This window comes from Meleagris gallopavo, chromosome 8, assembly GCF_000146605.3.
Source record: "Meleagris gallopavo isolate NT-WF06-2002-E0010 breed Aviagen turkey brand Nicholas breeding stock chromosome 8, Turkey_5.1, whole genome shotgun sequence".
Lineage (NCBI taxonomy): Eukaryota > Metazoa > Chordata > Aves > Galliformes > Phasianidae > Meleagris > Meleagris gallopavo.
Window position 1 is genome coordinate 23,544,207 of NC_015018.2, and position 10,149 is coordinate 23,554,355.

The following is a 10,149-nucleotide window of genomic DNA, read 5'->3' on the forward strand; positions in this document are numbered from 1 at the left end:
AGACAGGCAGTTTTTGAGAGGAAGATGTTGGTCTGACTTCTGTTTGCCACTGTTAAGATGTGATAACATGATATCAAAAACTACTGCATTTTTGCAATAAAAGTTCTGGACAGTGACTGAGATGACTCCAGCTCTCAGCACAGCTCCAGGCCTCCTGCCCAATCCTCAACCAGTCACGTGCTTTTGCAGGACTGCTCACACATGTAAGCACAAAGTAAATCCCTATAAAAACTAGGTACACACAGCTGAACACTTAACACTAACCTAAAGCAGAACCTCCTCCTAGAGCGATTACCCATCAGCGAACACTAATAATAAAATTTCCTTTTCTATCCTCTGTGCATTAAGTTAAACACATGAACCTTACATGTGGAGCCATCCTTCTATATCCACAGTCTCAAGCTCACTGGAATCCTTACCTGGGGTGGGGCACATGGGCGTTGCTCTAATAAGGCAGCAATGATAATATACAGGATGACTTTTTCATGCGTTATGTTCTTGTAAAATCTTACTGGAATCTCAGCTGGCAAATGATCTAAAATCTTAAGCTTTCTGTTGTTCTTGTGCAACTCAATTGCTAGCGTGTCTGTACAACAGAGCATGAGTAATTTAAAAACGGGACCATCCCTGAGACAGAAGGAAACATGTTGTGAAGTTGGAGACATGTTGTCTCAAAGCTCCAGTGCATTTGAAATTCAACTGATCCATTTGCAGAAGTTCCATGAGCAATTTCACTGCTTCACTTGAAAAGTCCACTTTTTTTTTTTTTTTGGTATTATACTTTAAAATATACGACATGAATTTAGCTGTCAAAAGCACCAGGTCACACCAGGGTTTAAAAATGCCTCACAACTGCCTCAAGCAACAGGGGAGATATTACATTGTATTTCAGCTGTACAGTTACAACTGATCATATGGTTTAATCACATAACCTAACTTCAAACATTTGGTAAATACATATTTGCTCATATTTCACATGGCTAAACATTTGTTTCACACACAGACAGTCAAGTAATCTAATGGTATTCCGATCTCCCAGACCAACTCACAAAAGGGTTATGAATGCTTTGACACCTTTACTGTCGATGTTCTGAGAGAAAAAGGCTCTACTGTCACTATGAAATTCTATTTAAAGTAAGTAAGCATACCTAGGATCAAACTACTAATGTTTCCTATACTAAGCTTACTCACCTCAGTGCAATCTTGTCTCCACATAGCTGGAAGTCCAGCATTCTCCTCTATAGCTGCATGGAGCAATCAGGCAACAAGTTCCCGTCGTTCTGCTACAGAAATTAAGAGCACCTACAAGCTCTGTGCAGGTGTGCCTGCTCCATGTGCTCAGCTGTGGCCAATGCAGCAGGAAGGACTGATACAACAGGTGGGAGCAATCACCACTATGTCCATTTTTGATCATTTTCTCAGCCCTAGCACAGCTACGCTAAATACATAAGTAAATCTTATATAGATCAGTATTGTGAAATATGAAAGTCTGTGGGAAAACATGCAGCTTTTCCCCTTCCATGAGGAGACAGCATCTGATGTAGAAGGTGCTTTGCTGGAGGCAGAATTGTGACTCCCTTGGCAGTGCTGAAATCCAGCTGACCTCAGCCTACCACTGTGGTGTGGAGTGCACCATGTTGAGATTCCTCTCCCTGAGGCAGGAGTACGTGCAGCAAGATGGCGGCCAGCCTCGAGCAAAGCCTCAGCCAGAAGGCAGCATGTCAGTGCTGGCCTAGCAAACACAGTCCAGCTGCAGCAGTAAGCAAGTATAGGACCTATGTAGATATCCTGCACTGAGTACTCCACAAGCCCGGCCCCACCTAGCACCTTCACGACGGATGTGGGCCTGCATCCGCCTGCCCGATCACAAACGCAGCCTTAACGCGCCCTCCCACACCACACACACATGCAGTCTCACTCCGCCTTTCCCCGCTCGCAGGCGCACAACCCTCGCGCTCCGCCCACTGGCCGGAAGCGGGAAATTGAAGCGCAGGCGGTGGATTGCTCGGGCGGGTGAGGGGTTGCGTGCATTGTTTTGCTTGGCGCGGGGCGCAGCGATGGGTGGTTCCTGCGGGTTGCTCTTCTCTTCGGGCTGCTGAGCCCCGGCCTTCCTCCTGCTTCTCTAGAGGGTGGAAGGCCTCTCGGGGGGAAGCTGCCGAGCGCGGTTCCGCCGTGTAAGCGGGAGGGCAGGCAGCCGGCCCGGCGTGCTAAGCGCAGTTCTGAGGAGCGCGATTGCTTGTAGGATTTTAAAGGGGATTCCGTTTTGAGGTTCCTAGTTACAGTTTTTAGGTAAGCTGAGGCTGCATCTGCAGCTCGGTCATTAGCAGGTGGCTCATGAGCGCTGTGCGAAGTCACGCTGCCAAACGGACGGTTGGCTCGTGCTGAGAGGTGTGCCGTTTTCATTCAGGAGCATACGGGGAATGTGGGCTTTTAATCTAAATTTCCAGCTGCGTGGCAGCATCCCCAGAAGGATCAAACGAGGCAGTGGGTTATTTCATGCATCTGAGTACGCTGTTACTATTTTTAATGGAAAAGGTTGATCATACAGATGGACAACAACAATCTTGTGGCTCCCAGCAATCCTTTATCACTGCTCGGGGTGCCCTTCAATGAATGGACTGGTCCTTAACAACCTGGCTTTGTAAAGGTTGTACCTTCGAGTCAGACACGCAGCAGGGATCGCAGAGGTTAAGAAAATACAGTTTCTTTGGAGAAAGGGTTTTTGATGAGTTTGATGTGGTAGGATCTGACCTTTGATTTACAGGCATACTAAGTCCAAGTGGTTCATAAGTTCTCTTACTCTCCTGTGACAGTTTGTAACCATTAGAAAATAAACCCTAGTATTTCTTACTCGAGCTTTTACTCATTTCTGCAGCCACGTGGCTCGCTATAATCAGGTGAGAACAGCAGCACCCAATTTGTTGTTTTTCAACAGGAACTGCTATCTGCCTTGAGATGGAGGAATTGACATCTTTGTGCCATACACCAAAGGATTCTGGGACAGCAGCTCCACAGAGGACTAGTTCAGGAAAACAGGTATAAAAACTTACAAGTACTAGTTTTCTTGGTTCCCCTATATGTAAAGTGACCTCCTGTGACTCCTACTTGCATTTGAAAATAGTACTCCCTGGTTTGGTGTTTCTCTTCCCACACACTTCAGTGATGCACTCAGACTTGCCAAAGTGCATGTCACTATAAACTGGAGCTATGCTGGATAAGGCTAGATTGCAAATGTCCCTTAACTAATCCTCTCCTGTGCTTTAGGATTTTTCTATGGATAGAAATGTTAGAAATCATAAATACATTTGTTAACTTGTTTTTAAGTGTTTGTTTTTGAAGGACTTAAAGGCATGAACAAGTCAAAATTATATACATAATTACTCTTAAGTAGTATATAGATGTTTTATACTAGTGCTAATAAAGGAAGTATGTGTGGTAGGATGCAATGTTAAGAAAAAATAAAATCCTTATTTCCATTAAACAAGAGGAGAAGTGGAACTAGCTGGAAATAGCCAAATTGAAATATGCCACGTGTCTTTACACAAAGACTAAGTGCATTAATAAAGGTTTACTTTAAGGATTACACACACACACACGTATATAAATAAACAAGGCACTACAAATACATATTTTTAGTAAATTCTTGCTGTGTGCAAACACACCTGAAAGGAAGAAGTTAACTTTTAAGTTTGCAAAAGACAGTGACAATTCAGAAGTGTGTCTTACAGTTGTCTTTACTAATGATATGTTCTGCATGGATAAAAAAGTTCTTTGAAATTTGATCAAAGATAAATGTTTTTTTTCTTGTTCTTCATTTTCTTTAGCCAATGAGTGCAACTCTAAGGGAACGATTAAGGAAAACAAGACGCTCATTTAATGCTAATTTTACAGTGGCAAAGCGGCTCAAGGTAGATACTGAAGAAAAAGACTGTGCAGATGTTGACAGTGGGTGTCTGCCAAAGATAGGCATGGATTGTTCCACATTACAAGATGGTTCTGAATGCCTGGAAAGAAACTGCACTGTAAATACTTATTTCAGAAGTCCGTTACAGGAAAACAATCTCTGTGAATCAGCAGAGAATGTGGTAAGGGTTGATCTTAGTCAGCAGCAGTCCCTAGAAGAAAAAGTAAGGCTGATGAAACAAGTGAAAGATAAGGAAGAGCTACTTCGAAGGCTCAAACTGGTCAAGATGTACCGATCTAAGGTAAGGATGATCTCTATAAAGCCCTTTTAAGTCACTCACAGTGAAGTGAAATTGAGTGGTGTTGTCACTTACTGTTTTAAGCCACATTTAATTGTGTAGTGTTTGTATATTAGCTCAGTTTAAGGCATTTAATAAAAATAGATCTGCGGGGTACTAAAATCATTTTTCATTTGCAGAAATGTTGCCATTTTTTTTCTTAATCCCAATTCCAGAACAACTTGTCTGAACTGCAGGCTTTGATAGTGAAATGGAGAAGCAGTACCCAGCTGATGCTGTATGAGCTGCAGTCTGCCTTTTCTGCAGATGGCAAGAAAGTGAGTCTCAGTCAGCTGATAGATACTTTTGGATTGGAAGACCACTTACTGCACTACAGCAGAACAGAAGAAGATTTCGTGGATGCATAACCTACTGGTGCAAAGCTTTCAATTACATGCATAAGCAAAAAAGACTGAATGAACTGATAAACTAAGAAGTGTTGATCAGACAATGGATTTTGTTTTGGTAAGAGTTTCTCATGAGAGCTTGTGAAACTGCATACTTAAATATGGTAGGCTGTAAAAACCATTACTTTATAGTAAAAACTGAACTTATGGGGACTGTTTAGCCAGTTTTCCAAAAGAGTTGGGTCAGTGAATTATTTAAAATAAAATGAAATCAAGTAATACTTGAATCAAACAACTGTCTGCCTTGTACCTGTTAGTCTTCATGGTTTTAAGACAGAACACAAGTTCAAATCAATTGTCATTTCTGTTGATGTTTAGATGGGGAGAAGGGTTCAGTTCTTTGTTCATAGATACATCCTCATCTTCCAAATTTGTTCCTGCTGCCAGTTAATGACAGCATTTTGCAAGTCAGGTAAAGATAACTTAGTTTTCATGTTACTATTCTGGAACTGCAATTAACAATAATTAAAGCTATTAAGAACATCTAAGGGAAATATCTCAACGGCACTGATCCTTGTCCAGACAGTTGTTTTTAGAGGAACTCTGACAGCTTCTGGTAATAGAAAAAAAAAATGTAGCTGCCATCTGTCTACTGTACTGGCTCATTTAAGAGCTGAGGCATTCTGTCACCAAGGTTCTTCAATTACAGCATCATTTACCTCTGCAATAACACTAAAAAAAACTTCAGCATTTCATTCCTTCTCCAATAAACACTGTCTTTTCAAAATGTTTTACTCATTATTTCAACTTGAAATTGCTTATTTTCTCTCTTCTATGTATGTATTGTGGTGACTTGGCTGCTTTTGTTTCCTTTTTTTATCCACTGCAACAGTGTATAATCTGTACTTTGATCTACCATGCTTCCTGCTGTATTTTTAACTACAACCATGTTCCTTATTTGCTGTAGTTTAACTGTTTTCTTTATATGTGGCAATTACTCATTAATAAGTAATTTTGTCTATATCCCAAGGGAAGTGGAAAGAAAAACACAGATGAAATAGTCTATTTTAACGTTGTTAGGGCTCATTAAATTGAAGTTTGTAGCCACAGTTTACTTTCAGGAACACTGAGTGGCATTTCCCATTGGGAATTAATGAAGAACAACATTTATTACTGATCACATTTTAGGTATTAATGAATTATTTCTTCTGCCTCTAACTTTCTGAAACAAGATGATGGGACTTCCTTTTGGGGGCAGTTCTTTTTCCTAAGACCTTTAGCAAGTTTGGAATTCTGTTACTTCTAAGGAAGTTTCAGCAAGAAGTAAAAAAGTTTGCAGGAAGAATGGAGATGTAATTAGAGTCCTTTAAAAACCTCTGAGGTAATTAAGCAAAAGTGTTTGTAATGCAGTCACAACAGAAGTACATTTCATTACAGGTATAGGATTTTGCTGAATCAAGATATCAAAGCTATTAATATTCTCACAGAGGAATAATTTTAGATTTTATAAGAATTTATGAAAGGTAGAGAAAAACTGACATGAAGCATGGAAAAGGGAGATAATTGGCAGATGCAGATTTACTGCTTTCTTGCAGTACTTCATAAATCCTACAACTGCATACTAAGGAAATAGAACAGGTGTATTCCTATCATTTCTACAAGTTAATCTTTCATTTATTTTCTGTAATAAGCTATGTGGTTTATATAATCAAAAGAGCAGAAATGCATCACAAAAGAAAAAACAACATAGGTAAGATGAGGTACAAAATGTATGAAACAAACATGTATCTTTCAAAGTGATGTTATTTCAGAAGAAACAGAACAGAAGATATTAGCAGAAGAAAATATTTGCTGAAAGACAACTTCAGAGAGAAAAGGTAGATTTCCAAACTCGTATTCTTGTACATCTGTCAGGATCGGGATTTTTAAAGAATAGGGAATGTTTTTGATCTTAATCTTTCAGCTTCTGCTTGAAGAATTCCAAGGTGTTTTTCCTGTTCCTCTATGAGACCTCGTAGATGTTTCTGCTTCAAAATCTCCTGGTAACGCCGCTTTGCATTCCTTTCAGAAATATGCCGCATGTCTGCATAAAACAATATATGAGTCAGCTTATGCATGAAGTGGATGCACAGTCTACAAGTATATTGGACTTGCTCCAGGTTCATTCCAATTTCTGTATAAAATAAGCACACACTTTTCAAAAAGGCTCACAGTGGGATTTAAGAGTCTTTGTAGTAGTGAATAAAGCAAAAAAGAAAAAGTTTAAAAGGCACTGGATGCACTTCCTTTATTTTTTTTTAACAAATACCCAATGCTGTGAAACTAACCATTTGACATTTGAAAGAACTACATAGCTTTCCTAATAAGGGATATCCTTCTTAGTTTCTTGTTCCTCTGTTCCTTTGAGTATGTGAAAAGAAGTGTGTTGAACAGTCTTACAAATAAAGGTCTGTTGTATAATGAAGATATTAATGGCTGTAATATTTTGACTTTCAGTAATTAAATCAACTTTGGTTACAAGAGTACCAGTCTGTAGAAGTGTTCTTATGTAAACAATGTTAAAATTGTCATGGTAGAAAAGGTACTGCTAATTATGCATGTGAAATAGTAAATAAACATTTCTTGTCCTTTACGATGCTAATGGAGAACAGGACTGTTTAATGTTGGAGATACTTTGAGTGTTCTGTTTGTGACTTAAAGTGCATTTCTGTAACTCACCAGCTGCCTGATAGATGTGCCTCCTTTCTGAAACAGACACAAGCATTTCCTTCAGCTCGAGGCTCAGCTCATAGTTCGCTTGCTCTTTTAAACTGATGCACTTCTCCAACTCTTTAATTCTCTTCTGATGTTTCTTCATATTCTTTTTGTGCAGCTGTGCATTTCCAAATGAATAAAACAAATACATGAGATTATATGAAAGCCTATAGTCTTCAACACTGCATATTAGCTCAATTTATTTTTATGTATTTGGATCTGACCAGCAGCACATTCTAGCTTTATTTTCACACACTGTATTTCAGTATGCTTTATGGTGTTCAAATAGAGGTAGCAGACAAGGAAGAAAAATGCATGGGTCAAAGAGAAAGATTAAATACAGAACAGGCAAAGCAGGAAAAGGAAGTCAATGAAACCAGTGCATTGAAAGTTCTCTTTGGCTGCCAGATGCTGGAAGGTAGGGCTGCTGTGCAGAAGCTGTCTGAAGGGCTGCAAAGGGATCAAGTCAATACTGAAGATTGAAGAGGAACTTAGAGAAAATGGCAGCTGATGTCATTTACAGTAAGCTGCAGAAAATCCAGTAGAATCTCTTAAAAACAAGGATAACCATAATTTAAATGTTAAAATAGGTAAGGAAGTAAGCAAATCAGGTTATTATGTCTGTTATTTTGAATATAGGTAGGCAGTGATACTATGAACAGACTTGCTGCTAGAGAGAAACATTAAGCAGTGAATATTTGAAACAAGACTTCATTAGAAATAGAATACTGACTTCTTTAGACAGTGATCTGTAAGAAGTGATAAGAAGGTCTACATTCAGATTTTCAGGAAGGAAGGCATTTAATTCTAGGAACAAAGTAGATTGATGTCTAACCACTTCCAAAGACTTCAGAGTTTTCTAGCTGGCTACAGTGCTGCTAAGATGGCTCAGGGCAAGTTGAAACTATTGAAAGACAGATAAATAAACACATAGCCATAGCACACTGGTTGCTCCAAAAGCAATGGAAATTCAGCAGATGCAGAGAGCATAACAACACTTCGATAGAGCAAATTCTCAGCTACCAAACACACTTCAACAAATTCACCTCCATTAGCTGTGCGTTTTCACCAGTGATGAACAAGAGCCTGCATGCCATGCTCGTATGAGAAGACCCACTGTTGCTGCTGCCACCACTGAAACACACCACTCACCACCTCACTGTGCTCACATCCACTATTTGGACTCCATCAGCATTCAGCAAGCATCAATGAATGTCAGTGGGTGCCATTTTTCCCCACATGAAAGAATTCAACAGCACACCTTTGCTTTATACACACTTCCCTGTCAGATGCCAATCTGTCAGACTGCCCCTCTGCTGCCATCTGTCACAAGGCAACAATACATAGCAGAATATTAGTAGGAAGGTTCAGCCTCTACAGCCATTCCACCAACATCCACCTCTGACATCATGAACCAACGTAATAAAATAGGAAGCACTGTTTTCATGTATTCATCAGCCCTCATATATTTATCTGTGTGTACTATTGTGGCTATGCTTCAAGAGTCCTTGAGCTAGCTGAAGAGTTTAGTATGGCTACATCAGTTACCACCATTCCTTAAAAACACTTTTCCTAAAGCAGAACAGTTAGGATATGTCTCTGAGAGGAGGTGGTTCACTTCAGGGATTTACCTTATCCATGACACCAAGAGTCTGCTCCATCACTGCGATGCGGTGGGCAATGTGGCTATCATAGTCCAGCATGGTTAGGAACTGAGAATTAAAAACAAATAAACCAGGTTGTCAAGCCTGATTGTTAAATTGTGAAATTGAAAAAAACAAAAACCCTCAATGTACTTTTCTACAGTAAAAAACCTTACTAGTCATTTTAAAGATTACTAGACATTTTAAGTTACAGTTACTAGACATTTTAAAGATAGCCTTTGATGCTGCAGGAATACTATACCATACAGCTGTTAAAAGCTAGTATGATGTAATGCAAACAAAGACTGAACAAATTTTTGTGTTTTTTTGTTTTTTTTTTTTTGTTTTTGTTTTTTAAACAACAGCAAAATACCAAGCTATACTTTTATTTATAAGGTAGTCTAAGCACAGAGGGCAGCCAAAAATAGGCAGTAGACAGGTTTCTGTAGATACAACATTCATCCTCTTAGAGTACCAACCCACAAATTAATAGATAAAAGCTTTGTGCAACAGAAGTCACTGTGGTCAAAATGTAACTTAGAGAAAATTACTCACTAGCTGGCGATCTTTCGTAATAGGTAAAGTTGCAATATCCTGAGCCTTCTGATTCAAATCTTCTATTTGCATTCTCATTTTCTTATGCTCCCATTCCAGCTGAAATATCCCCTTAGAGAATTCTTTGCATTCCACCATGCTAGCAATTTTTTTTTCTACTTGATCCTGAAAATAGAGATTATTCTTTGTTAACACATTTCATAGGTTATGAAATAATTATTTGCAACAAGGGCAAGGTTCCAAAGTTACTAGATTAAGTAAGGAAAATACGCCATAGAATACACTAATTCCAGATGCTCTAGATGGCTATCTTTTGTAGAATTTTATTCCCTTTTGTGTCCCACATCACAGCCTTGGATCACAGAAAGAAACAACAAAAATTACAAGTAACATCACACTCCATCTTCTTATATTTTACAAGAACATTAAGGAATTTCACCTCTGCAAAATATACACTTAAGGTATTCTGTAGTTATTACTGAATTATTTGTGCAGGAGCAGTAAAAAAACTTACAGTAGAATGCCTAATAAAAAAATTAGTGAGTATGAAAAACTGTGAAAGTGATACTTACACTTGAAACCTTATATTTAAAGTTGGTTTTTTTTTTT

The 10,149-nt window shown here is 38.9% G+C and overlaps 2 protein-coding genes across 5 annotated transcripts; one reads left to right on the forward strand and one right to left on the reverse strand.

The window, feature by feature from the left end:
- Positions 1–1,748: 1,748 nt before the first annotated feature.
- Positions 1,749–7,220, forward strand: SFR1 (SWI5 dependent homologous recombination repair protein 1). Of its 4 annotated transcripts, none has more exons than XM_003208140.4 (4): positions 1,749–2,013; positions 2,936–3,036; positions 3,825–4,205; positions 4,418–7,220. In XM_003208140.4, the coding sequence occupies exons 1-4, from the start codon at positions 1,839–1,841 to the stop codon at positions 4,607–4,609; spliced, it is 849 nt and encodes a 282-aa protein (XP_003208188.3). In that variant the 5' UTR covers positions 1,749–1,838; the 3' UTR covers positions 4,610–7,220. The 4 variants fall into 4 exon arrangements, with proteins under 4 accessions (XP_003208188.3, XP_010712979.1, XP_019473354.1 ...); XM_010714677.3 differs by lacking the exon at positions 1,749–2,013 and adding an exon at positions 2,020–2,289; XM_019617809.2 differs by lacking the exon at positions 1,749–2,013 and adding an exon at positions 2,367–2,388.
- On the reverse strand, positions 6,488–10,070 carry LOC104912000 (cilia- and flagella-associated protein 43-like). Its single transcript, XM_010714676.3, has 4 exons — positions 9,541–10,070; positions 8,974–9,054; positions 7,307–7,460; positions 6,488–6,671 (listed from the first exon to the last, which is right to left on the reverse strand). The coding sequence occupies exons 1-4, from the start codon at positions 9,676–9,678 to the stop codon at positions 6,514–6,516; spliced, it is 531 nt and encodes a 176-aa protein (XP_010712978.1). The 5' UTR covers positions 9,679–10,070; the 3' UTR covers positions 6,488–6,513.
- Between the last annotated feature and the right edge of the window lie 79 nt (positions 10,071–10,149).

Coding starts and splice junctions, on each gene's coding strand:
- SFR1 (XM_003208140.4), top strand. CDS start 1,839: ATGTGGGCCTGCATCCGCCTGCCCGATCACAAACGCAGCCTTAACGCG. Junction 2,014..2,935: donor GCGGTGGATTGCTCGGGCGG/GTGAGGGGTTGC, acceptor GTTTTTCAACAG/GAACTGCTATCTGCCTTGAG. Junction 3,037..3,824: donor GGACTAGTTCAGGAAAACAG/GTATAAAAACTT, acceptor CATTTTCTTTAG/CCAATGAGTGCAACTCTAAG.
- LOC104912000 (XM_010714676.3), bottom strand. CDS start 9,678: ATGGTGGAATGCAAAGAATTCTCTAAGGGGATATTTCAGCTGGAATGG. Junction 9,055..9,540: donor TTACGAAAGATCGCCAGCTA/GTGAGTAATTTT, acceptor TTTAATTCTCAG/TTCCTAACCATGCTGGACTA. Junction 7,461..8,973: donor CTCTTGGTGTCATGGATAAG/GTAAATCCCTGA, acceptor GGAAATGCACAG/CTGCACAAAAAGAATATGAA.